At 39.8% G+C, this 27,000-nt stretch overlaps 1 protein-coding gene across 2 annotated transcripts in view; it reads left to right on the top strand.

Annotated features, from left to right (window-relative positions):
- The window catches only part of CHN1 (chimerin 1), a 177,242-nt gene extending 153,069 nt beyond the window's left edge, over positions 1 to 24,173 (top strand). For both annotated transcript variants that reach the window (XM_065881173.1, XM_065881174.1), the window contains exons 9-14: positions 1,311 to 1,395; positions 10,852 to 11,025; positions 11,740 to 11,817; positions 15,402 to 15,539; positions 21,745 to 21,850; positions 23,268 to 24,173. In XM_065881173.1, the coding sequence (XP_065737245.1) occupies positions 1,311 to 1,395; positions 10,852 to 11,025; positions 11,740 to 11,817; positions 15,402 to 15,539; positions 21,745 to 21,850; positions 23,268 to 23,439 (753 nt within the window). In that variant the 3' untranslated portion in view covers positions 23,440 to 24,173. The remainder of the gene's footprint in view (positions 1 to 1,310; positions 1,396 to 10,851; positions 11,026 to 11,739; positions 11,818 to 15,401; positions 15,540 to 21,744; positions 21,851 to 23,267) is intronic.
- Positions 24,174 to 27,000: the final 2,827 nt, after the last annotated feature.

The raw sequence follows: 27,000 nt of genomic DNA, 5'->3' as shown, positions 1-27,000 counted from the left end.
CAGTAGTAACAATGACAGTCTTAGCTGTGAATTTCATTATTTGCCATAGCTGTTTTGGCAGATATTTATGTTGAAATCAAATCGTCACACTTTGTGATTTTCCCTCTCTTGTATTACTGTTTTCTGATGGAGGAAATCATATATATGTAAGAAATTATCTCTAGTAAATGCAATTTGATACAGATCAGTAACTTCCTTGTTCCCTGTCCCTCCCTTTTCTCTTGACTTTTTTTTTTTTTTTTTTTGCGGTACGCGGGCCTCTCACTATTGTGGCCTCTCCCGTTGCGGAGCACAGGCTCAGCGGCCATGGCTCACGGGCCCAGCCGCTCCGCGGCATGTGGGATCTTCCCGGACCGGGGCACGAACCCGTGTCCCCTGCATCAGCAGGCGGACTCTCAACCGCTGCGCCACCAGGGAAGCCCTGACTTATTTCTTGAGTACATTTTTAGCCAATATTTGCTCAGAAGTCTTAAAGTGTTACTGATAATATTCAAGGTATTTTTTCTTTTATTCTTTAATGTTTGGGGTTTGGATTTATTGCTTCTCTATTCTACCAATATTTTTTCATTTAGATTAAGCTAGAATGGCTTCTCTTTCCTATCCATAAAGTCTATAGGAATCTTGGCATTTGAATCCTTCTTCTTTGGAGGTTCCTTTCTTAGGGATAAAAGAATCAGATGCAGTAAAACCTTTATGAGCTGGAAAGATGAGTGAATAATTTCTGTATTCAAACAGGGTTTCTGATCAACTAGCTTCTGCAGTTTCTAAAATATATTCATTTTCTTTTGCTAACATAGTATCAAATGGTTCTGAACAGATATTAGCCCTTTTGGATGATTCTGTTGTAACCAGCCACTAAATACCACCTTCACCACCCGTGGCCCTGACTGTGGTCACAGAGGACAGGAGATGGATCATCTGACAAAATCCTTACAGACAGATTCTATCTACATCACTCCTCATCCCCATCCATGCCATAGCGCTCAGAATATGCCCGTACTTGTATAGCGCATAGATGAGACTGCTTCCAGCTGGAGGGGACCCGTTGGAAAATTCCACTGTAGAAATTGTTTTCAAAAGTAAATAGCAGAATATTGGTTTGATTTATCACCATTTCTAAAACAAAGAGGAAATCAAGCTCTGAAGGAAATTGTAACTGCTTGGCAGTTCTACTCAACCAAGGTTTTTCTAACTGTAACCATATTGTGCCTCTTGATCCTGACTATAGCTTGTGTATGACTGCTTGGAAGGGAAATAATCTCCTCATCTGTAATCTCCCCTCGGGCCACTTTGTCACTACTCTTTTTCAGGTCCACACATTCAGGGGGCCGCACTGGTGTGAATACTGTGCCAACTTCATGTGGGGACTCATTGCTCAGGGAGTGAGATGTGCAGGTAAGAGCTCTTCCCTTTTCGCCTGATTGTGTAAGTTATGAAGCTATAAGGAGTAACTCATGAGGAGCTTTGTTATTCTGCACATAAAATGGGCTGGACCCCCGTTTGCTCTTAACATGCAACAGGCTGGATTTCTCAGGCAGCCAATTTGACTATTGATATTTTATCTGCCCTTCACCTTCTTGTACTTAATGGGCAGCAGTCTGGTCCTTTAAAAAGAGAGAAGTTGTCTTGTTCAGAAAGTCTGATAAAAGGAGATAAAAGTAAGGCAGTTATATTTGCCTTGCCTTTGATGTTGCAGCAACTAAATTTATAAGAATGATTTTTTTAAAGCAGTGTACAGGGACCTATGATTGTTGCCTTAGAAACTGAATTTTAAAGATAACTTGTTAAGCTGAATTGTCCTTACTAACTTTTGTGAAATCAAATTGAACCTTTAAAAATCTGTGAATTTATCTTAAAAGATGATTACCAAATTCTGAAAAACCACTTAGTCACTAATATTTTGTTTCTGACATTTTAAAATCTTGAATATGCCATATCCTCTTTATAAAATATGACCATAGTATTTTAGATTTAAATTTAGAAACTTGAAGGTTTCCACATAAAGAAATAACCAACTCAGGGATTTATTGAAATGCTTTATGAAATAAGTAGTTATTCACATAGTGTGAAATTCATTTGTATAGAACAACTATACTGAGTACTGGCCATTTATTCAAACTGCTCTAAATTCTGGTGTAGGCTTAAAAATAGTTATTTAAATTTCAGATGTGTAATGTTAGGTCATAGAAGTTTCTTTCTGCTATTTAAATTGTAAAACTAAAAAATACCTTCTTACATGTCTTTTGCCTGAAGCTTAACTCTAAAAATGTATGTGAAGAGTAAAGTATTTCAAAATGGTAACTGAAGTAATTCTGTCAAATTTAGCACTGTAAAAATCCACATTTCTTTTGTGACATGATTCCTAATGGAATATTTTCGCTGTCCATTATGTGCAGAAACTTCTGGGGTTTGATATTTCTAAATTGCCTTTTCTTTGAATAGCAAGGTGTGGTATGCGTTGCATGTGAACGTTCCAAGTCGCCCTTCCTTCAGTTCTAACTCCCTTAGCGCCACTAAGGCATGATAAGGTTCCAGGCATGTATCACTAGCTAGATCCGTTCAGGGACCTCGCTGCCATGAGGAGGGGGAAGAATTCCTCACGTCTTGACTTTGAACTGTGCAGAGGTGTCCGTCAAGGAGAGCCTCAGCTCAGAGCCAGTCTAATTCCTCCAACATCCTAGAGGGCTGACAGCCCCATTTGCAGTTCTCTGCCCAGAGAATAAATGAGGACAACATTGTCTTTCTGGCTGGTGGTTACCCAGAGTCAGGATGAGGACCCATCACTAGGAAGGTTGTGGTTGAGCCTTTGAACTGGAAGAAGGTTGTGATTGAGCCTTTGAACGGAACATAGTCGTGTAGTTAAGAACATCCACATCGTTGTGGTGTTTCAAAGGCAAATGGAGTGCCCTTTCCAAAGCACAAATCACCTGCTCGAAGAATGGTCGTCTTCACAAGCCTGGTTTGCCTTTATGGCATAGCCTTGACCAGCTGGGACTACAACGGTTTCTTACACATTTTAAGACTGTCACTAATGTAAAAGCTTTTCTTTTACTAGAGTGATGATGTTTATCGTTTACATTTTGAAAGAGTGAAGGCCATCTACATGGAAATTCTGAGTCAGCTATTAGCAGAGAACTAGCACAGCACATGTGAATAATCTTTGGCCATATGCTACAACCCCATATCATGTTTAGAAGAAATGTTTTGGAATGTTTATGATAGTGATAATGTGAAGGAAAAGAAGAAAGAAAATGATTCACCCCATCCCATAGCCACCCACTTGAATAGCCTCCACTTTTTATTGTGAGTAAATGTCAACAGTGTAAAGAAAAGCCTTTTCATTTTATGTTATATCTTGTCTTCAAAAGCATTATATTCTGTGTGATTGCAGCCCGATTACTGAGCAATATAATTTTTTAAAAATACGAAAGGTTAGGATTTGAATTACTTCTGTTTTCTACGACAACTAATTACATTTAGATTGACGGTGGGATTCTTTCATCTGAAGTGGCTCTTCCTGACCTTTGAGCCATCTACTTTATATAAAACAATGCAAAGAATTAAGAACTTCGTGAGAGAGAACTAACGGTGGTAGGGTGAACGTTGGCTCCCCAAAGATGTCTACTTCCTAATGCCTAGAACCTGTGGCTGTTTCCTCTCATGGCAAAGAAGAGTCTGTGATTAAGTTAATGAAGTTGAGGTGGGGAGATTACTGTGGACTGTCAGAGTGGCCCAGTGTAATCACGATCAAAGCGTCCCTGTAAGAGGGAGGCAAAAGAGGCTGAGTCAGATAAAAGGTATAAGAACAGAAGCAGAGGTCAGAAAAGAGCAAAGATGCTATGCTGCTAGCTTTGAAGATGGGGGAAGGGGGCCATGAGCCAATGAATGCAGGCAGCCTCTGGAAGCTGGAAAAGGCAAGGCAAGAAACAGATTCTCCCCTGGAACCTCCAGAAGGAGATCTTAGGCTTGCTAAGGCCTTGATTTCAGTCCAGTGAAACTGATTTTGGGCTTCTGACCTCCAGAACTGTTAGATGATACACTCATGTTGTTTTAAACCACTGAGTTTATGGTTATTTGTTACAGCGGCAACAGGAGACTAATACATTAGCCACTAAGCATTAAAGCTTTTACTTCCAAAGAAAAATGGAAGTAATACTGCCTATCAGAAAAGAGATGTATTTATCTGCTTTTGATCCCTAAGACAGCTTGCTTTGTTCTGGTTTCTTTTTTCAAAATCCACCAAGGCAGAAGAGAGGTTGTCAGGAATTTTTAAAGGAATGTTTACCAAAAGCAGCAGTTTTGTATCCCACCACCCCCCTCTTTTTTTTTTTTTTTTTTTTTTAACATTATGCGAAGTGTTGGGTGATGTTCCAGTCACCAGGCTGGTGGCAGAGTAGCTGAAGGAATCAGACTGAATCCAGCTAATAGCAAGCAAGCTGTCCCTTCAGTACTGAAAGCTCTAGGCTTGCTCAACGCCCACCGCTGACAAGGACAACTGAGGGAGCATCAGGGACAGTCATGGGGATGCAGTCATTGCAGACATGATCTTCCCAAAACTCCACAACATGAGGTTCCACAGTCGGCGTTAAATGTCTCACCTACCACAGTCTCCCTTACGTTAGGCTTCTTTAAAGTGAGTAAAATGACGTTACAAGAGACCATCTAACTGCAGCTTGGGAGTGGTGCTCCTTTACGAGCAAAGTAAGTGGCCTTCAAAAGTTAAGTGCAAAGGATCATTGTTGTTCAGATGGAATAATTTTCCCAGACCATTTTTCCTTTCTTTATGAAATTTAAGCTTATAGGTTAAAGTAATCTATTATAAGATCACCAAACATCTCTCTCATGAAAAAGATCATTATTCTACCAGCATTCCTGAATTGTTTTCATTTTAGCCTTCCCAAAATATTCTAAGAAGTTAAGCCGGATAATTGTAAATCAGACACATCAACTTAGTGTTGGTTATGTATGAAAGTGACTTCATTTTTCCAGTGTATCATTATCATTGCTGCCGGCCCCCAAAAGGAAATGGCAGCAGTATTTTTCCTAATAATAAAATGTATTTATTGCTTTGCGTATACAAGCACTTAACTTTTAGGTTGGAGAAGGGGAAGTGATGTCTTCGATTTTAATTACTGCTTTGATTGTACCTAAAAAGTTATGTTTGTCCTTGTAACCCAATGAGAAATTGGTTAGACTTGCTTACGACTTTCATGTAGCTCCTTTTAATTGAAAACAATGTTTTCATAAATATCCCAAAGAACAAAGTATTCTTCTTAATTTTGCTTCCGAAAATAATGACTTCTGATGCATGTTAGAAATGGGCTAGTCCCACTTTTCCTGGGTGGGTGTGGAGGTGGAGGTAGGGACAGCTAAGAGACATGTTTTAAAATAAAACTTCTACTTGCAATTAATTTAAAATAGGAACACTCATAGAAAAGAATGAATGATTACCTTTCCTTTCAAAACACACATTAACATTACCCCTTAATCCTATCAATAGAATATAAATAATATCAGCTATTTATTTCAAAAAATAGGTTTCTGTGCTTTTTAGATATAAAGCATGCATGTTTTTTAGAGAAATCAAGCCCAGAAAAATCTGAAAGTAACCTCAAGTTAATATTCTAATAGAAATACTTGATTAATAAGGACAGAATGAAATATGATTTGAATTTCTCATTCCTTCTTTCATGTGTTTATTCTGTGCTTATTAACTTGAAGAATTGGGAGGGGGCAATGTGATTTAATTGTAACATAAAAATAACCTACCAAACCAAGAGATGCAACAAATGAAATAATTTTTTATGGACTTTTTTTTTCACTTATACTGTAGAGCTTCCCTGGGAGAAACTGAACTCTATAGAAGTTATATGACTTTAATAAATAAGTGTGAAAACCAAATAAAGTCTTAATAGCAACCTGAAATATTGATATACTGCTAGTCCCTGAAGCAGCAATTTTCAGAGCAAGTGCAGAGCTGGTATATTGCACTGTGAACTTAAGGGTATAACGATACTTCATTTTAATGCCTTTACCCTATCCTTTGGTCTTTTGAAGGACTTCATATCCAATCCTGCCAAAAAATTTGACCTTTGAAATTTATTTCTAAAATTGAGCATAATATATTGTCCCATAGTTTAATCTTATCCAAATGTAAGAAAGAATATGAGTTTAGGAAACATTTCCCTTCTTGTTAAATACCTAAATCTGAGCTCAGTCATCTCTTTATCCAGTTTTCACTGAGTCACAAATAAATTAGGCATTTGCTGATGTGTAAAATGGGAGGTAACTGCAAACGTTCAAAGGAAAAACATTAATATTAGTATCAGACCATTAGTGCCATTCAGATGTTTTGATATTCTGTGGATGCATCTAAATTTTACTGTTTTACCTTCTAGTGGATTTCCACTTACTTAGGAAAGAATGTGACAAAACAAGAATATAATGGGTAGGTTTTATCGCTGCTTTTTAAAAGTGCTTGCCAAATCACATATAGATTTCTATAACAGTAAAATACAGCAGAGCCTTTTAAACTCAAGTATATACAACAAATAATAGGTACAACATACATTATTGAATAAGAGGTTGAAAATAGCAAATTCATCTTCAACCCTGAAAACAATAACTCAGCGTACATGGTGTACTGCTGGTGAAAAGTGGTATATATATCACTCAGTGGGAAGAGCAGAGGCTGGGAATTAGGAAGCCAAGGTTTAAATCTCAGTTCTACCAGTTTCTGGCTGAGCAACTTGAACAAGTCATTTAGCCTCTCTGAGCTTCGTTGTCTTTGTGAAAAGAAGACACTGGGGTAGGTTGTTACTAACAGCCATTTCCAGCTGGACCTGTGACTTCCGTGTACACAGAATACGAGGCACATCAACATTATTTTTAGATAATGAAGCTCTGCTGACTTCTATACTTTTAAAATATTATGTAAGAGTTCTTCCAGTTCTAGACGAGTTGAATAAATATGTTTTATTCCTCACAATAATGATGACAAAAGACCCTGGACAGAATATATACATCAATTATCAAAAGACTGAAAGTTGGGTAAAAGAAGGAAGGCTGATTAGGGACCTCAGGGCTCAAGGAACCCAGAGGCGAGTTGCCTGGTGGTATTTTGGATTTGGAGGTTTTTTGAAACTCTTGTGTATCCCAGCCTGAGCATTAAAGATACCCACAACCCATAAATGCCAATAGGCACAGACAAATCCCAAGAAAAGCTGGCTCTTCCTAGCCAAAGCCCTGGGAAAAGGGCACCCAAGCTGGACAGAAGTCTTTTAGCCGTATCTACCATTCTCCAGGTGAACACCATGATAAAGCCACATTGCTACCCCTACCCACGGACTTCTGCTGGACGCTGCAGCAGAAGGCTGTGGGTAGAACCCTGTTTTCCATCCCACTCTGCAGTAACAAGGTTGCACTTCTCTCCTGTGAGTCTGTGAGTAGAGCCCTGTCTTCCATCACCATCTTGCAGGAAGAAAGTGGAACCCCTCCTTGGCTGAGACTATGGGTGGAACCCTGACTTTCATCCCCCCCGCCTATAGTAGAAGCAGCACCCACTCAGTCTACGGGCAGAGAGCCCTGTCTTCATCCCTGACCTGCAGTAATGAGGCAGCTGAGACCATGATCGGAACTCTCTTCCGTGCCCACCCTGCAGTTCCATGCAGCACAGCACTCCTCCCCGACCAGGTTTGTGGGCAGACCCTGACTTCCATCCCTACCCTGCAACAATAACTAGGACATGGCCCTCTTCCCTCCCCAGAATGTAGGGTAGAGTCCTGCCATAACATACAAGTTTGGTAGGCAAAATAGCACTGCAGTAGCATTACAAAGGTTTTGTTAACTAGTTTGACATTTGAAACACAGCCTATGAAAGTATGCCAGGATGTGCATTCTAAATCTAAACAGGTTAACTGCCTGCTAAAGTTGAAAATTTCAGTAGGAACCAGCGTCTTATAACACTCAAAATATCCAGGATGCAGTTCAAAATTACATTTCATACCAAGCACCAGGAAAATCTCAACTCAGATGGAAAAAGATAATCAACAGTCGCCAATATTGAGATGACAGAGATGTTGGAATTATCAGACAAGGAAAGCAGCTATCATAAAAACGTTCCAAGAAGCAATTAGAAACACTCTTGAAACAAATGAAAAAAATAGGAAATATCAGAAAAGAAATAAAGATATAAGAAAGAACTAAATGTAAATTTTAGAACTGAAAATTTTATTAACAAATAAACCCACGGGATGGGCTCACTGGTAGATACGTCAGAGGAAGGAATCTGTGAAGCTGAAGATAGATCAGTAGATATTATCCAATTCAAATGAGAGCAAAAATAGATTTTTAAAAGTGAACTGAGCTTCAGAGACCTGTAGAACAGAAGATTTAGCATTTGTGTTGTTGGAGTCCTGGGAGAGGATAAAGAGTGAGTGGGTGGAAGATATTTGAAAAACTGGTGGCTGAAGACTCCCCAGATTTGGTGAAAGCAGTCAGAGAAAAATGATGTACCTATTTGGAGGTACGTTTATGTAAATGAAGTGTATAAAGAACAGTGTAGATGAGGAAGCAGCTATAACCCCAGCATCCAAGTCCTTTTCAGGACCTGGCATTCACATCTGACGAACACAGAATTGGCCTAGAAGTCAGCTTAGCTCCTGACCTTAAGCTGATTATGACAATGCCTTACAGTGAACCCTGGGGCACTACCTAGGAAAGGCCTCTCAAAATGTTTCATTCTTCTAAATAATAACAGAGTCATGGTAAACAATTATAATTTACTATGTGTAAGCATTTTATGTGTATTAACATTAAAACCTCACATTAACATAATAATAGAACCTAATAATAGATCTAATATTAATGGATAAATACTATTATTATTCCCATTTTATATAACTGAGGCACAGAAAGTTTAAGTAACCCCCTCAAAATCACACAGCTAATAGATTCTAGATCTAACTCTAAATTACGGAAGTTATACAAAACATTAAAATTTCAGGGGAAATGAGGCCCTTTAAGTGGCCATTGCCATTGAGTTGCCTTATGATTGAATCAGAAATCTTATTTATATCTAATATAGAATAAAGAGGAATTTGGGGTTCGGGTTATGTATTCATTTGGACATTATTTAACTACACAGAACAGTGTTGGGTCATTTCTTCAGATGGTACAGATTCAGCTCCTTGCCCTGGCAGCCTTTACGTATTCAAAGAAGCACCTGTTCTTCTTTAGTGATGACGATGTTTGGACACTATTAGCATGGGCTGTGCCATCGCCAGTGCTGTTCACTTACACACACATGTTCAAAGACTCAGCTTGCCTCGACACCTAGCCTGTTTTTGCACATGAGAGGTGCTCAGTACACATGACTTCTTCCCTTAGAGTCACCACAAGCCTTAAGTTCTTTTTTCAAGTTGGTAATATCTACATATTTAATGAAAGAACAATTCTATTTATAAGTTTTGGCTAATTTTCCTTGTCTTTGTTAACTGTTACTGCCATATATATAACTAGATTTCAGCTTTACCAAAAGTCATAATAATGATGATCATTGGTATTTGTCTAACATTTTATAATATGCAAATCACCTCAAATGCATTGGCTTATTAATTCTCATAACAATTCTGTGAGGTAAATGCTATGCTCCCGTTTCTGCCCAAACAGCAAGCAAAACTGAAGCTTGCCCAAGGACCACAGACAGTGGTCGTGGGACTGTATGGTTTTCAAATCCATTAAGACCTGGCTATAAATTGTGTGTACCTCAGTTGGATTGGATTTATGGGAGGTCAGCATCAAGTTTTCATGAACTTAAAAACAAATGGGTAATATTTTAAACAAACATAAAGGTGACATTTATTTTTAGTTAAATTATTCAGGTATGGTCCATGTCTCTTAGGTCCAATTTAGCAAAATATTTGTATCCCTCTCTATTTCTTCTAAAATGCCATTGTGCTCTTCTTGTTGAAAATAAAATACCTCAAAATATTAACTAGAAAATATTTGGGTTCTGGCATCTTAGGAGCTATAACCCAATAAAATGACAAAGCAAAGGAACAACTTCAGTAGAGGCAATATGGTATAGGTGTTAAAATCGTGGACTCTACAATCTTTGTAGCCTTGAATTTCAGCTCACATGTACTAAATGCCATGGGTAAGTTACTTAACCCGTACGTGCTTGGTTTCATCAGGTTTATGAAAGAGAAGAATAAAAGTACCTGGTTTATAGAGTTTTCTGTAAATAATGTAAAGCACTTGGAATAGTGCTTGGCATTAGTAAGCTGTTGATAATAGTAGTAACAAATAATAACTGTGGCTATTTTTAGCTACTAGATGTATTCTATATTCATTATCTTACACATATATATAAAGAGTTAGGAGTAGATACACATATGAGCAGCATCAATTTAAGAGGGCCCTGGGATACTCTTTTGGAGGTTCAATTCCACCTCATATCAGATTTATTAAAATGCAGTTATATCCACATTGAATATAATTTTTTATATAACTTTAAAGAAATGGAACTTTAAATTTTTAGTTGGCTAGTTGGTGTAATGTTACATTTTGTAGACATTTAATTGAACACTTACTAATTTTGTTTGGCCTGGGTTGGTATTCTCCTGAGATCATACAGCAAGTAAATGATAGAACATGAGCTAGAATTCTAGTCTTCTAACTTAAAAGCAGAATTTTCCTAAAGAATGAGAAGAATGTTTCCCTCACTCTGCAGGCTGGAAGCTAGTCCCCTTTTAAACCTAATTCAAGTTGGAGTGTCTTGCCAAAATAAACACTCCAGAATGCTCAGAATTCTGAAAATAATAATGAATTTTTCCTTTCTTTATTCTTTAGATTGTGGATTGAATGTTCATAAGCAGTGTTCCAAGATGGTCCCAAATGACTGTAAGCCAGACTTGAAACATGTCAAGAAGGTGTACAGTTGTGACCTGACAACACTCGTGAAAGCCCATATCACTAAGCGGCCCATGGTGGTGGACATGTGCATCAGGGAGATTGAATCTCGAGGTGAGGCATTTCCAGCAAGGTTCAGAGCAGTCGTAACTCACTGCACAACCAGGTTTTCTTCTGCAAGTTTAGGGGGAATTATTTCAGATAACAAATGATCTGAAAGTCTGAAATCAGTTAACAGATAATTAACCAGCATGATTTCAAGGTACATTTAACCAGTTATAAGAAATATGCTTAAAATATATTTATGGTTGATGCTTCCTGTTTGTAAAAGTTGATATGTAGGTACCAATTCATTTTTCAGTTTTTATATTTTTTCTTAGGTCCAAAAAGCAAAGGTATAAATGCTCTGTTTAAAACTATCCTAGGCCCAAAAACCAGAACTGCATGCACCCTAATTATTCTTTGCCACTTGGGAAAAACTGCTATATGCCTATTAATATAGTTTATCTTAGTCTTCCGTTATGTAAAAGAATTTATGGTGTAAAGGGGGTGATGAAATAATTTCCCTTAAGACCTAAGGTATTTGATCTAGTTAGACAAAATGATGAGCCAAATTACAGATATTCAAGTCACAGTAGGTCAGAATTAAAGAACTGTGAGTGAAATGGTTTTATTTTAGGAGAAAAGTGCGAAGAGGTTTCTAAACATGTATATTTCATCATTCTTCCTGACACATTACTTCCCCAGCCTAAAGTATGAGAAGTTAAAATTCGAAGAAAAGGCATAATCCCAAAGAAACTAATTAGCTTCCCTGCTTTATTTCTACAGGTCTTAATTCTGAAGGACTGTACCGAGTCTCAGGATTTAGTGACCTAATTGAAGATGTCAAGATGGCTTTCGACAGAGGTGTGTTTTCCAGCAGGTTCATTAACTTAGAACAATAATTCTCTGCCAAAAAAGGCACAGCTTCTTATGTTATTCTTTCCATTATTTTTCTAAATCATTAATGATTATTATGCCAAATGAAAAGACTTAGCTTATAATTTTTATTATTTTTTGTATTAGTTGTAAGTATTAAACTGTTAAATTTCAGGGTGAGAAATAAGCATAAAATTTAACTGTATTACCAACATTTGAGTATCCAAGCCTGGTCCACGTTCACCAAAATGTATACATAGCAGTTAAATTTACGAAGAACCATGGAGAAAACAGTGGAGGTGGATGGTAGGGGAGGGAATCTAAGTCATTGCAGATCTCAGATTTTCCAGGTTTGCGGTGGCCCACCTAACTCTGCCTGCCGTGCATGCCTCCCCGGCATCTCGTTATCAAAGTCTGAGCTCATGTCAGAGCAGGAATCTGAGAGGAACTGGGGACCTTCTGGCATCAGACCTCCCACTGTGGGAGGAAGGACCCAGCCAAAGAAAAGCTCAATGGAACTTCTTTTCTTTTAACTAACGTTTAAATTAAGGTTTGTTGCCATGGTTCTCCAATTTGTCTTTGTTTTGAGCACTGGAGTAGGTGGTACCAAGGAACTGTAAACTTGAATACAGGAAGTGAAACAGAATAGGAGTTGTGATTGTAAAGAGCCTCTTTCCTTTGCAAGTACAAATTTCTAGTTCCATTACACTCCTCTCCCATCACAGACTTCTTACAGCCAACAGAGACAGAAGACAAAATAAATGAGATATTATTACCAACCCAGTAGGAGGAAATCTAGGTCAGCCCACATATTTGATAAGATTGAAGAAAATGACATGAAGTAATGGTATCAGGAACAACCCTGAATCTATGCCAGATTGAATGTTAGGCATTTCTTTTTCTCTGAAAGGTAGCAACTGAGCATGTCCATTCCCAGCCACTGGCCATGGGAGATTTTCCATATAATCCCTCCTCTCCTGCCCCTGCCCATAGTTTCCTCTGTTAACATCTCTCATTCATACAGTACATCTGTTATAATTGATGAGCCAACATTGATACCTTATTATTGACTAAAGTCAATAGTTTACATTAAAGTTCACTTTTTATGTTGTACAGTTCTGTGGTTTTTGGCAAATGCATAACATCATGTATCCACCATCACAGTGTCATACAGAACTTTCACTACCATAAAAATCCCTACGCTCTACCTCTTCTTTCCCTTCCTCCCCTGAACTCCTGGCAACCACTGATCTTTTTACTGACTCCATAGCTTTGCTGTTTCCATAATATATAGTTGGAATCATACAGTATGTAATTTTTTCAGGCCGGCTTCTTTTACTTGGCAACGCGTATTTAAAGTTCCTCCGTGTCTTTCATGGCTTGAGAGCTCATTTGTTTTTATCACTGAATAATATTCCTTTGTCTGGATGTACCACAGTCTCTCTGTTCACTTATTGAAAGACCATCTTGCTTCCATTTTTTTTGGCAGTTATGAATAAAGCTGCTGTAAACATTTGTGTGCAGGTTTTGTGTGGACAAAAGTTTTCAGCTCCTTCGGGTAAATACCAAGGAGTCTGATTTCTGGATTATATGGTAAGCGTTTGTTTAGCTTTGCAAGAACCTGTCTGTCTTCCGAAGTGGCAGTTCTACTTTGCATTCCCACCAGCAACCAAAGAGAGTTCCTGTGGCTCCACATCCTTGCCAGCATTTGGCGTTATCAATGTTCTGGATTCTAGCCATTCTCATAGCTGTGTAGGAAAGAAGTTGCTTTTTTTTTGACATTTATCATGGTTTATTTTATTTTTGAATACATGTTTTTTTTTCTAACATCTTTATTGGAGTATAATTGTTTTACAATGGTGTGTTAGTTTCTGCTGTATAACAAAGTGAACCAGCTATACATATACATATATCCCCATATCCCCTCCCTCTCTTTTTTTTTTTTTTTTTGCGGTATGCGGGCCTCTCACTGTTGTGGCCTCTCCCGTTGCGGAGCACAGGCTCCAGACGCGCAGGCTCAGCGGCCATGGCTCACGGGCCCAGCCGCTCCGTGGCATGTGGGATCTTCCCAGACCGGGGCACGAACCCATGTCCCCTGCATCGGCAGGCGGACTCTCAACCACTGTGCCACCAGGGAAGCCCTCCCCTCCCTCTTGCATCTCCCTCCCACCTTCCCTATCCCATCCCTCTAGATGGACCCAAAGCGCCAAGCTGATCTCCCTGTGCTATGCATCTGCTTCCCACTAGCTATTTATTTTACATTTGGTAGTGTATATCGATACAGCCACTATGGAGAACAGTATGGAGTTTCCTTAAAAAACTAAAAATAGAACTACCATACAACCCAGCAATCCCACTACTGGGCATATACCCTAAGAAAACCATAATTCAGAAAGAGTCATGTACCACAATGTTCATTGCAGCTCTATTTACAATAGCCAGGACATGGAAGCAATCTAAGTGTCCATCGATAGATGAATGGATAAAGAAGATGTGGCACATATATACAATGGAATATTACTCAGCCATAAAAAGAAACTAAATTGAGTTATTTGTAGTGAGGTTGATGGACCTAGAGTCTGTCATACAGAGTGATGTAAGTCAGAAAGAGAAAAACAAATACCGTATGCTAACACATATATATGGAATCTAAGAAAAAAATAAAAATAAAAGGTCATGAAAAACCTAGGGATAAGACGGGAATAAAGACACAGACCTACTAGAGCATGGACTTGAGGATATGGTGAGGGGGAAGGGTAAACTGTGACAAAGTGAGAGAGTGGCATGGACATATATACACTACCAAATATAAGAGGCTGCTTTTTAATCATTAAAAATCTTTCATAAGCTAAATGGAATAAAAGAAAGCTAGTATAAGATCTAGCTCAGAGTAGACGCTAATTAAGTCTTTAGTAGATGAAAATTCAGCTGTTTTAACAAAGTACTAAGTGCAGGGGGAGGGCAGAAGGGGCCACCCTGAAAGAAGGCCAGCTTTGCTTGAGAGTCATAAGGCCCAGCAACTCTAAAATTTCCTCTATTTTATAATTTTTTCTCTTGCTATTATCAACACTCTAAAGTTTTGTTTTGCTTTTTCACTTCTCACTACCTCTCCTACCCACAGGGCTCAGGCAAGATCTAACATTAGGTGTGGGAACCTGGGGTGAATCAAAGGTGGCCTCTTGTGCTGGGTCTTTTTTAAGTTGGGAGGACCTCAGTTGTTGTTTTTCACATTCTCTGTGTTTATTTTAAAAAGGAAAAAAAAGTAACCCCACATTATTCCCCTAGGAATTCTCAAGTACTCATGAAATTTAAAAATATTTCTGTTAACCTCAGTCATCTCCTACTTTTCCCCTCCATCATTAAACATGGAAAAATAAGTAACTTCAGAATATAAAATTCAAAAAAATAGATTGTCTTTCACAGAAAAATATATATATATTTCAGCACAGTGAATTTGATGTTAAACACTGAAGCATTGCTCATCTTTAAAAACAGTATACAAAAAACTGTTATTTGTTAAAAGTGCTATGAATCCAGATATTTACTTCTGTTTCTTTTAACATCCTTCAAAGATGGTGAGAAAGCAGATATTTCTGTGAACATGTATGAAGATATCAACATCATCACTGGTGCACTGAAACTGTACTTCAGAGATTTACCAATTCCGCTCATCACATACGATGCCTACCCTAAGTTTATAGAGTCTGCCAGTAAGTATGAAGGCGTGCATTTGTAACCTGACAAATCGCCTCTTCTTGGTAATCACATCTCCTGTTTTTTCTGCTGAGTATCTTGAATGCATTTTATGAAATATTTCTCCCTGGCCTCTCTCCATGGCTAATACACTCACAAGAATTTTGAACTCTTCTCTAACATAGGTTGTTTATGACTTCTACCATCAGAAGCATCTTTGCAATGTATTTTCCAAAGTAAGGCTTATACCAGTTCTCCTAGATACGGACCAGTACTTTTGTAAAATAAGATAAAAATAACTAGAAAAATAAAATTGAAAAAACAAGACCAACTATTTGTTATTAGATTCAGCAAGCGTGAAGATTACTGTCAGAATGCTATAAAATATATAAATTCTTACTCTCAATTTCTGTCCTTATCCTGTGACAGGCCATTAATAAGCAGTTTGCAAACTGGCACGGGTTCATAGATTATACTTTAAGGAGCACTATTCTTAGATCAAAAAGTTATTTTTTAAGTTTTAGTTAAGATGAAAATGAGAAAAAGCAAAGGCTCTTTTGCCAAATTTTATTTATGGTGCAAAAATCATACCTGTAATTTACACTTGTTTTTTTAAAGAAGGGAATTCTTAACAGATTTTAAGTGTTGGCATTACCATTTTTTAGAAAAGATAGGCTATTTCTGTCATTTACTTTTCTCTCTTAAAAACCATATGCTGTGTTAATCTTTAAATAATAACATCACTTCCTGAGTAACCCTGATTTGCTTTCTGATTTTGAAATTTCACAAGTACAAACTTGCTTTGTTCTAACTTTCAGTTTCTCCTTCAGAGCTTGTGTTGAGAATTTCTGTGGTTAGTTCCATGGAGCCCTGATTTCTCGCGGGTCAGCTCAAGCTCTCATGTAGAGAACAGCTGTGAGAATTACACTGGTTTTTACAAACGTTCATGTTAGAAGCCTGAAAAGACTCTAGATCTCTTCCATGGGAATTGGGGATTCAGGGCAGATCATGAAAATTGTCTGAGGGAGCTTACGGGTTCTTCTTTGGTGGGGCAGAGGTTTCCTCCCCAGAGAGATAAGTCAGATCGCCACTAACCTGGAAGGCACTTGACATACACCTGTATCGCAAAGGGCTGCTCAGACCTCGGTTTGCTCTGACCCCCGGCACAACTCTGGGGGCTCCATTGGATGGTGTTCCTGCCCCCTGTTCCTTGCTAGTAAAATTGAAACTCAGCTCTGTGGCTACCCCAAGGGCATCTGATTAGCACAGGACAGAGCCAGGATTCAAACCCCAGGTATGAACGCTACACAACCCCTTTATCTACTTAGAAGAAAAATCTAAGCACTCTTTACGGATTTTAAGGCCTTTTGCCCCACACCCCCAAACTACCTCACCTTCTTTCCCCACACCCACCTGAGTTGCTGAGGACAATCTCCCCTTTTTATTATTCTTCCAAAGCATTTGTCACTGTTCTCGGGTTTGTGTCTGAAACAGCCCTCTGGTGTGAAATCAGCAAGCCCCCTTATGTCACCCCTCAGAGTCTCTTGAAAGCACATCGTAAGAAAGAAACTTTCCTAAATCAAGGTAGAAATTCCATTTCCTTCTAATATAAAACTGTTTTGATGTGTGACATCAAAAACCCTGGCATAATACTTACACACAATATAAACGTTTACTGTACGTGTTTGATGCTGATATCAAAAAGTTTGTGGAGCATTGTGTCCTTGTAACATGTCTTTCCTAGTAGTAGAGTCTGTTTTATTCTTTAGATGCATAGATACAGCCATTCTCTTATCTGTATAAGAAGATAAGGAAGATGAGTGAAGCTAAGATTTATAGAGCATATGCTAGGTGTCAGGAATGGTGCTAGGCACTTTACACCCATGATGTTGTTTTAGAAGAAATGAGATGTTACAGGTATAAGTAAATTGTCCAGGGACGCATGGTGAGAGGAGGTGGCCCTGGCGTTCAAACCCACATCTGTCAAAGCCGTGCTGTCTCCACTCTACACACAGCCTGGCTCGCCTGATGGAACAGGGTACAGAAGGCTTAAACGGAGGAGGAAGATAGGAGGGCAGGGGCGGAACCCTTTCCAAACAAAGGACAGGGCTAGCTCACCCCTCCCGATGAGCTTTTTGTATCTCAGCCACTAAAACAACTGGGGCCGTGTTTTTCAGGTCTCAGGTGTCTGGCATTTATTAGCAGCCCTTGCCAACAAGAAAATCAGAGTTTGCGTTCAAGCTTTCTCCTGCAAAAGCTGTTTGAGCTCTGCTCTTGCAGCCTCCCTTGGAGAAGCTGCTGGGTGAAAGCTGGAAGGGAGTGGTGGCAGGAAATGAAAAAGAAGATTCAAGGGTGGAGGAGGCCAGGGCAACCCAACCAAAATCTTGAAGAGCTTCATGATCCCCTGGAAACTCACTTATGAACCACCTAGAAGCCTTGGTCTACCCAGCACTTCATCCTCATTCCCTCTCCCCAGTGAAGAAATTGGTGCCCTACAGTACAAAGGCCCAGAAGACAGACGTTTCTCACAGGCCGTGCTCAATAACCCAGCATGCACGGAGGCTTCCCAACCACCGTGGAAACAGCACTGCCACAGTTGAGCTCCTGGTCAGGCTGAATGGAGAAACCTTCCTCTGGCCAAGGAGTCTAAGAGCTCTTCCCAGAAGATCTTAGAAAAGCTACATGACTCAGTCAGTGTGTAACCTTGAGCGAGTCAGATCAACTCAGAGAGAAAACCCAGAGTTCTTTGTCCTCAGCAACTTAAAATGTCCTGAAGAGAAGCCTGGTAGCTTGCCGAGTTTCCCCTCAGCTCTGCCACTGATTCACCCCTTTTGCTTGCCTAAGTTTTATACTTCTTGTATTTGAGTTTCTCTGTAAAGAATTAGACAATACATTCTTTCAAAGAGCTTGTAACCAGATCTGATGCAGATTCAGAGCGTTCATTTCCTGCCCTCACAATGTCCACATCCCCAAATCCTCCAGACCTTCCCTGGACCTCGCAGCCATAGGCCACCTTTCTCCCCTGGATTCCCATCACGCTTGGCTGGGCTTCTTTCACAGCCTTGTTCCTTCCTGCCAAAGTTATAGTCATGTCTGGTCTTCCCTAGTAGACTGTAACTTCCTCAGAGGCAGGGGTCCTCTCCTGTTTGTTTTCCCTCAGTGCCCAGTCATGTAATAGGTGCTCAAAAATATTTGTTGAGTAAACATAATTTTATATTAAGAACCGTAAAATCTTAGAGTTTTTAGATACTCTAAGGGGTCACATAACTGGACTTTCTTCTACAACAAATTCTTTTTTAAATACCCTGTAACTGCAAGATCACTGCTTCTCTAGGCGGCCCGTCCGCTGGTAGACAGATGTCCACTGACAGATGCGCAGGGAAATCTGCCTGCTTTTAACTCCCTCCCATTGGCGGTAGTGCCAGTGTCACCCTCTCCCACATGCAAGCCTTTCGTATACTTGAACAACTGATGGTGGCCATTCATCTCAGAGCACCTTCCACTGTGTCTGTCTCACTCTTAAATTATGCTGTGGTTTTCTTAAGGCTAAAGATTTGTGTTCTCCGAAGAATTGATCATGGGCAAGACTCTTCTAAGTGGGGAAAAAGGAGAAATGAATTCCAGGGAAGAATTTTTGTCAATTTAACATCCATATATTCAAATGCATTTTGTCATATGTTCCCAAATTTATAGCTCCAGTCTGGACCTCTCCCTAAACCCCAGATCAGTCCACAGTCGGTATGTTCACTTGGACGCCTGAAGGACATCTCAGACAGAACTCTTGACCTTCCCCCCAGACCTCCTCCGTCCGTGATCTTCCCCATCTCGGTTGATTGAGGCTCCATCCTTCCAGCTGTCTAAGCCCAAACCTTGGCTCATTCTTGATTATTCTCTTTTTCATACATCCCTCATCAAGAAACCCTCTGGACTCTACCCTCAAAATATACCCAGAATCCAGCAACTTCTTACCACCTTCACTGCCACCACCTGGTCTAAACGAGCATCATTCCTCACCTGGATTTTTGTAATCATGACCAGAGTGGTCTTTCTGTTTTCACTCTTGCCCTTCCGTAGCCTGTTTCCCACACGGCAGCCAGAGGAGCAATACTGTGAAAAGTGTACGTCAGATCCTGACCCTCCCTCATGCAGAACCTTCCCCTTTCTCTCCGTAAATGCCGTGTTCTTAGACTAGCCCGCAGCACCTGCCATGATAAAGTGCCCTGTTACCTCTCTGACCTCACCCCCGTCTGCCCCTCTCTACTCAGCCTCCTGCAGCCACACTTGTCTCCTCGCTTCTCCTCAGACATTACAGGCACACCCTCCCCTCGGAACCATGGCTCAGATGTCCCTCTGCCTGGAACCATCTTCACCCAGATCTCCGTGGGTTTCATTCCCTCCCTCCCTCAAAGTCTGTACACGAGACTTTCTTTCTCATTAAGGCCTATCCTGACCATCCCATGTAATACTGCACCCTCGCAGCCCTCCCAGTGTTTCTTACCCTGCTGTTTTCTGTGTAGCGCTCATTCTAATCTAGTATAAACTGTAAGATAGAATATTTATTGTCTATTGCCTCAAGTAGAAAGCTCTCTGTGAACAGGGAATTTTGTTTCTTTGCTAGGCCACCTACACTGTCCTTAATTTCACGCTATCTCAAGAGTCTCCTTATAAAGATTAACTATAGAAGTGAAAAGGAGACTAAGTTACTCTTTTTCTCAATTTCCAGAATACTGTAGTTTCAAATTAACTAGTCCAATCATAAAAACTATAGCTAAGTAAAAAATAAATAGTAGTTTTCTATAGTAAATGGAATTTTCTTCTGTTCATTCTAGAAAGTAAATGATTGGATTTCAGTATCTGAGATGTTACTGCTGTGATGAATTGGCACTTTGAACCTTAATGCCCCATGGTTCAAAGACTATGCATTATTTATCATAGCAGAAGGCAAACAATACATTCTTTATTGCTAAGAAATGAACCAAGAACTCTGGGGAAGCTTTGGGCAGAAACTGTAAAATGGCCAAAGTTTCTTTGAATTAAAAAGCTTCAGTCACTGTTCACATTCTGAAATTTATCACATCTGCTCTGCCAATGCTAGGAACTTTTCACTTTCATCTTATGTCAGTTTTTACCTGACTCCAGTACATTGCCGTTGAGTTGGTTTGTTTTATAAATTAGAAAGAGTAGGATTCTTGGTCTTGTGTCTAAAATGTTGTATTCTGGTCAGATATGGCCTTCCAGCATCTCAAGGCTGCTAACCAACACTTAAAGGCAATTGCCCTGAAGCCCAGCGTTTAAAGGCACCCCGTCTTCCTGACGTTTGGGTAGAAGCAGGAATGTGCTATGGTCCTCTTTTTGAGAGCATGAAATTCTGAACATGTCTATTGTTTCTGAATATGTAAGTGATTGATGAATTAAACGCAGTCTGAGACCTCAAAGGAATGCGGTTTTTTGGCCAAAACAGAACTAAAATATCCAAATGAAGATTGTCCCCCTCAAAGTTACACCTTTGTAAGAGTCACATTTATTTCAGGGGTCCTGTTGTCACTCAGAACGTTTGGAATTGCCTTCAAAGTCTGTACTGCATTCTTCTGACTATCTTAAGTAGAAGAATTGTGCTTTGAGCGTAGAATTGACTTTTTTATATAACAAAATAATTTAAAACTAAGTCTAATGAATAAAGGAAGTAAACATTGGACGATACATTTCTTGGTCTACAAAGAAAAAAGCGTGAATATCAATTAATAAAACTTTGGCAGGGGTTGCAGTGGGCACTGGGCTAGCATCGCTTGTATACCATTGCTGAAAGGAGACTTTCAAAATATTTTGAACAGTGCAGCATTGTTTCAGTATGTCTGTAATGTTCTCAGATGACCTTATTTGAATATATGTTTTTATCCTTGAATACGTTATGATGTGTCTGAATTTTTTATAGTTACATCCTATACATCCAATATCCAATTTTCATATTTATCAGACTTTAGGACCCTCAAGTGAAAACACTAGGTGCTCTCCCCAAAAGTCCAAGTAAATGATATTGACACTAAACTTTTGGAAATCTGAGACTTGAACCTTAAAAATACTTTCCAAAGCTGTGGGCAAGGACCTGTGAGAAAGCACTTCTTGTCAGTTTTAGAAGATCACCACAAGAATAGAATTAAATGGGCCATTTATACCAGTTGTCTATTAAAGTTTCTCTCCTTGGTATTCATCTTGCTACCGTAGAAATTATGGATCCCGATGAGCAATTAGAAACCCTTCATGAAGCACTGAAACTGCTGCCGCCCGCTCACTGCGAAACCCTCCGGTATCTCATGGCGCATCTAAAGAGGCAAGTTCCCAACTCGGACGCTTACACTTGTACCGCATCCAAATGTTAAGAATCAAATGAAAGCAAAGGTGAAAGAAAGGACAAATGATCTATTGAATGAATGAATAAATACATAGGTATCTTGTCTTCTTGTGTAAAATCGCACACATTGAGAAGGAATGCTAAAAAAAATGCACTACAATACTGAATGCAGACTTGATTCCAACATAAATGTATTCGCAGTTCAAATATATGTTCCAAATATGTGAGAAATACCAATATTCTGCCAAGGACATGCATTAATTTTTGTGGAAAGGGAAAAGGTTGCAGCTCTAAAGACACTAGCGTTAGTATAATAAAGCAACTTGCAAGGAAGCTCACTTATGTCTTGCTCCAAAATAGGCACTTCAGACTTGGCATTTTAGAATATTGAATTAATGTTGCCAATATTGAAACCTGCTGTAAAAAGTGATGGAGTAAAATAAGGAGTAAAGAGAAGAATGGAAAATAAAATATTTCAGTTACTTCCGGTTGAATGTTTTAAAGTGATTGACGGTGATACAGCTTTATTTCCCCGCTTGGTCACCCTCCATCTCTCCCAGTTGAAGCAAGGTTTTTAAAATTATATGACCAAGTTTTAGTGGCTTTAGGATTTCCAACTATAGTACCAATCAGAAACCAAAAAAACCCAGCAGAACTTGACATCTATTTTGTATGCCTTTAGGTGCGAGTTACCCAGAAGTGAATATTTAACTCACGGTGCTTTTAAGGATTTACATGGTTTCCCTCCTTAAAAGCACCATGAGTTAAAACTTTTTTTCACATGCTTCACTTGTAAATTCAAGTTTGCTGTGTATGTGGATGCAGTTAAGAACTCCACACTAAAACAAAGGAGTAACTCTCAAATTATAGTCTCTGTGCCTTTTCTGTAGCAGTAAAAAGAATATAAATACACTCCCTGACAAGGTTGCTTAGCTTGAGCCATTTCCTATTAATATGGCTACCACTCTCTCCCTAACTACTCAATAAACCATTCAACTTGGCAAAAATGCTCTATAGGAAACAAGCTCTCGCCAAAGTGGAGGGAGAGCTGATGGAATTATCAAGATGACCCTGTCCCTTCTCTGTTTACAAACACACCCCTGCAGCTCTAGGCTGTGGCAGGCGAATCCACAAATAGAACTGACTCCACACAGGCCAGCACATCAACTCAGGCTTCAGCTCCAGTGATCACCAGACGTTTAAATTATTTACTAACATCATTTACGTTAAGGAAAGTCGGTACTTTGAAGTTAGGGAGAAGTGCAGAGAAATGACCTCGCGGAAGAGCTGGTCAGTGGGCACAAACCTTACTGTGAATCTTTTGTTTCAGTGCTTCAGCACGCCAAAGACCCCCGTAGCCTACGTGAAGTCACCCTCCCTTCCTTGTATTTTTCAGAGTGACCCTTCACGAAAAGGAGAATCTGATGAACGCAGAGAACCTTGGGATTGTTTTCGGCCCAACCCTCATGAGATCTCCCGAACTAGACGCCATGGCTGCCCTGAACGATATACGATATCAGAGACTGGTGGTGGAGCTGCTTATCAAAAACGAAGACATTTTATTTTAAATTTTTAGTTTGAAGGAAAAAAGAAATGTTTTACTGATGAAGGAATGTTTTATAGTAATTTAATTGGCTCTTATAGCTGAATTATTTCTTGGTTAGAAGTTTGGGCATATAACCAGATTAAAATGAAGGAACTTCCCATTGTTTTCATAGCACTGCTCCGCTGTCCTTGTAAAACAGTGAACACATGCTTTCCAGTTCTAGTAGTCCTGGGTGTTTATCACGTTAAGAGAAACTCAAGCTAGTGCATGATTAGCCCCCTGTTTGGCAAGGGAACCCCACACAAAGGAGACACCAAGCCTGCGCCACCCCTTCGTCCTGGGTCGCCTGTGGTTGTAGTCCAGCATGTTTCACAGGGTAACTCTGTCGTGACTTTGCTTTTGGGTCCTGCGTCACTGGTTTCTGATGCTTCCATAAACATGCACACAAATGGAGAAACCAGCACCTCTGGCTGCCGCATCGCCGTAGACTATAACATATGCCTGCTTTTCTCAAATGCTTCATTTCTGGTTTCTCTTAGTTCTTCTCTAGCATAGTACTTTCTTTCCAGCAAAAGCAAAATGTGTTTTCAGATTTGTTACTTTAGTAAATTATCTCTACCAATAAAAAAGTACAACGCAGAGCATTTTCTGTTAAATTACTATTGGTTTTCAGTTGTAATTTTGTGTTTTTATCTGGCATGCAATTATTAATTTATTAAATTTGGCTTTTAGAAATCAAAAATATTGATAGCTCACTTTTTTCTCATGACTGAGAGTATTTGGAAAAATGTGTTTGGCCATTTATTTAATACTGAGTACACCCTCTCACCTCTTTTGTTTACTGTTGAAAGTTTTGCATTGAGCTCCTAAAAAAATAATTTAAAACTGCTTAGAAATAGAATACCCGTTCATTGAATTTATTTTTCTTCTTGCATACTCTGGCAAAAATCTAGAATATTTTCTCAACTTTTTGGGGCAGTGGGGAGCACAGGCAGGAGTTCCTTCTAGAGCCATCAGAAAAAGGGTTAACTAAAAAGAATGACTTTTAACGCTCGTGTGAAACTAAGCAACTAAGCCCGTGTGCCACAACTATTGAGGCTGCACTCTAGAGCCCGCAAGCCACAACTGCTGAGCCCACATGCCACAACTACTGAAGCCTGCGCGCCTAGAGCCCGTGCTCTGCAACAAGAGAAGCCACTGCAGTGAGAAGCCTGTGCACCACAACAAAGAATAGCCCCAGCTCGAAGCAACTAAAGAAAGCCCGCATGCAGCAACGAAGACCCAACACAGCCAAAAATAAATAAAATAGGTAAATTTATTTGGGAAAAAAAACTGAAAAAGTAATATAAGACACATTTCCATGTTTGCCATTTCGATCCTTAGTGCTTTCAAGACTGTCTCAAAGGGCTTCCCTGGTGGCGCAGTAGTTGAGAGTCCGACTGCCGATGCAGGGGACGCGGGTTCGTGCCCCGGTCCGGGAAGATCCCACATGCCGTGGGGCGGCTGGGCCCGTGAGCCATGGCCGCTGAGCCTGCGCGTCCGGAGCCTGTGCTCTGCAACGGGAGAGGCCACAGCAGTGAAAGGCCTGCGTGCCGCAGAAAAAAAAAAAAAAAGACTGTCTCAAAGATAACAGAAACTGACAGAAATATGGAGTTTTTCCATAGTTTTACCCTTAGGCTATAGTAGGAAGTTGATCGTTATGTTTTATTAATGTCTATATTCAGAAAACTGTGGTGGTGCAGGTCATTACAGCTATCTCCTCAACCACAGTCGCCTATATGAAAAATGTCACTGCACTAAGCAACATGGGATATATAGATTAATAGAGTACAGAGATTTGTTTTATATAATATAGACATTTTCTTTAAAATGGAGGTCACTGAAAAGCACTAAACACTAAGGGGATGCTTTTGACTCATGAAACACATTTGTCAGGGAAATCTGATCACACGGGTCTGTCCCTGGGTTAGGTACATCTGTTGAACTACTGCTACGTGCTCAGGACTGAAGTTCATTTTGTACAAAGTCCTTTTGAAGGAGAATTCAGTTGCCTTATTAGAATATAATCACCCTAATTTTTTTCCTGAAGCTAACAGATATGGTTGATTTTAGAGCAGCTACTTACTGGAATTACAGGTGTATCTGTATTACAGGAGCAGTGCCTGGTCATAGTAGATAAGAAGCAGATGTTCAGATAAAATTCTGAGTAAGTCTTCAGACAAGGTTACTATTTACCAGGTTTGTGAACAAGTGCACTGGGCATGTTTTCAAACGGATGGATATGTAGTTCATTCCCCCAGGACGTGCGGATGCAAATCACAGCTACGTCATCTGTGAGCACCTTTGGACTGTCGGGTGACACTTCTTGAAATGAAGGAACATTTTTCAGTCACTTAGGGAGGCTCTTACTCAATAATTTACCAGAGTCTTTTATACATATCTTTCTCAGACTACTTGGAGATTTCTCAAATCGTGACCTTTTATAAAATGAGGCAGAGGCTTCAACTTCCATCCCATCAGGAGTGGGAGAAGGGACCAGTGAGCCACTCCACCATCACCCACAGATTTGGCAGCACTGCCGATCCTCTGCCCTGAACATAAAGTCCATTTCTTCTCAACTCTCTGTATATAGTTTTAAGGAAATTATTGAGAAACGGAAGATTTTCCCTTCTCTACATTCTTTGTTAGTTTTTAATGCCAGTTATACCAGCTGGCCAGAGGAAGTAGTTCTTCACTGAATTGAGATGAAAAACGTGTCCCTAAGTGGAAGAATGGATATTTAGCAAAATGTTTCTGGTTACTTAATGAGCTCAAATAGAAGGCCTCTGAATAAATTAGGGTCAGGGCTCCAACACTATTCATTTTTAACAAAATATTTTAGAGTTTGTAGTCCCAAACCTGATTACATATTATTGGTGAGTCCACCTAAAAAGCCAAAAGTGTTTTTGTTTTTAATGCACATTGGAAAAGCAGAATACTCCAAACTCTTCTCCCAGCTATATATTTTTGTCATTGGGAGGATAACTTCTTATGGAACTCTTTAAAGCGTCTTAACTTCATGTGCCTGTAGCAACTGTACAGCATTCATTTGTCTCCTAGTGTTAAGTGAGAGGCGTTACTCTTATGAGCGGAAGTAGCCATGCTCTTTACATACATCATTACCGCACATCACACCTCCACTGGACACTGGGTGGCTCTGACCCTTGACTGGCACGCGTTGTGTGAGGATATAGAAGGCTGAGAGTAGTATAGCATTGTCAGGGATCGGCCAGCGTCTCCAATTTTTAGCAATCTAGTTCTCACTTGCATTCTCTCAACAAGTGAAGCCCAGACCTGCATCCCGATATATCCGCACGCCTCATTCCACACCCATTTCCTGCCTGCTCCCTCCCCATGGGCCAGGCACTGTGCTAGCCTGGGAACAAGGTCAGCTCCAGTTCTCAAGGAACTTACCAGATCATTTTGGCCTAGGGAAACTTGAATCCTGTCCTTTTCCTCACTGTCTTATTTCCTATGGGCCTTGGCACTAGCTGCCTATCCCTGTGAAGAGGGTGTGCAGTCTGGAATGGGACAACAGAGCATG

The sequence above is a fragment of the Phocoena phocoena genome, chromosome 7, assembly GCF_963924675.1.
Source record: "Phocoena phocoena chromosome 7, mPhoPho1.1, whole genome shotgun sequence".
NCBI lineage: Eukaryota > Metazoa > Chordata > Mammalia > Artiodactyla > Phocoenidae > Phocoena > Phocoena phocoena.
Note: the sequence above shows the minus strand (reverse complement) of the source record. Positions and strands in the feature narration are given on the sequence as shown.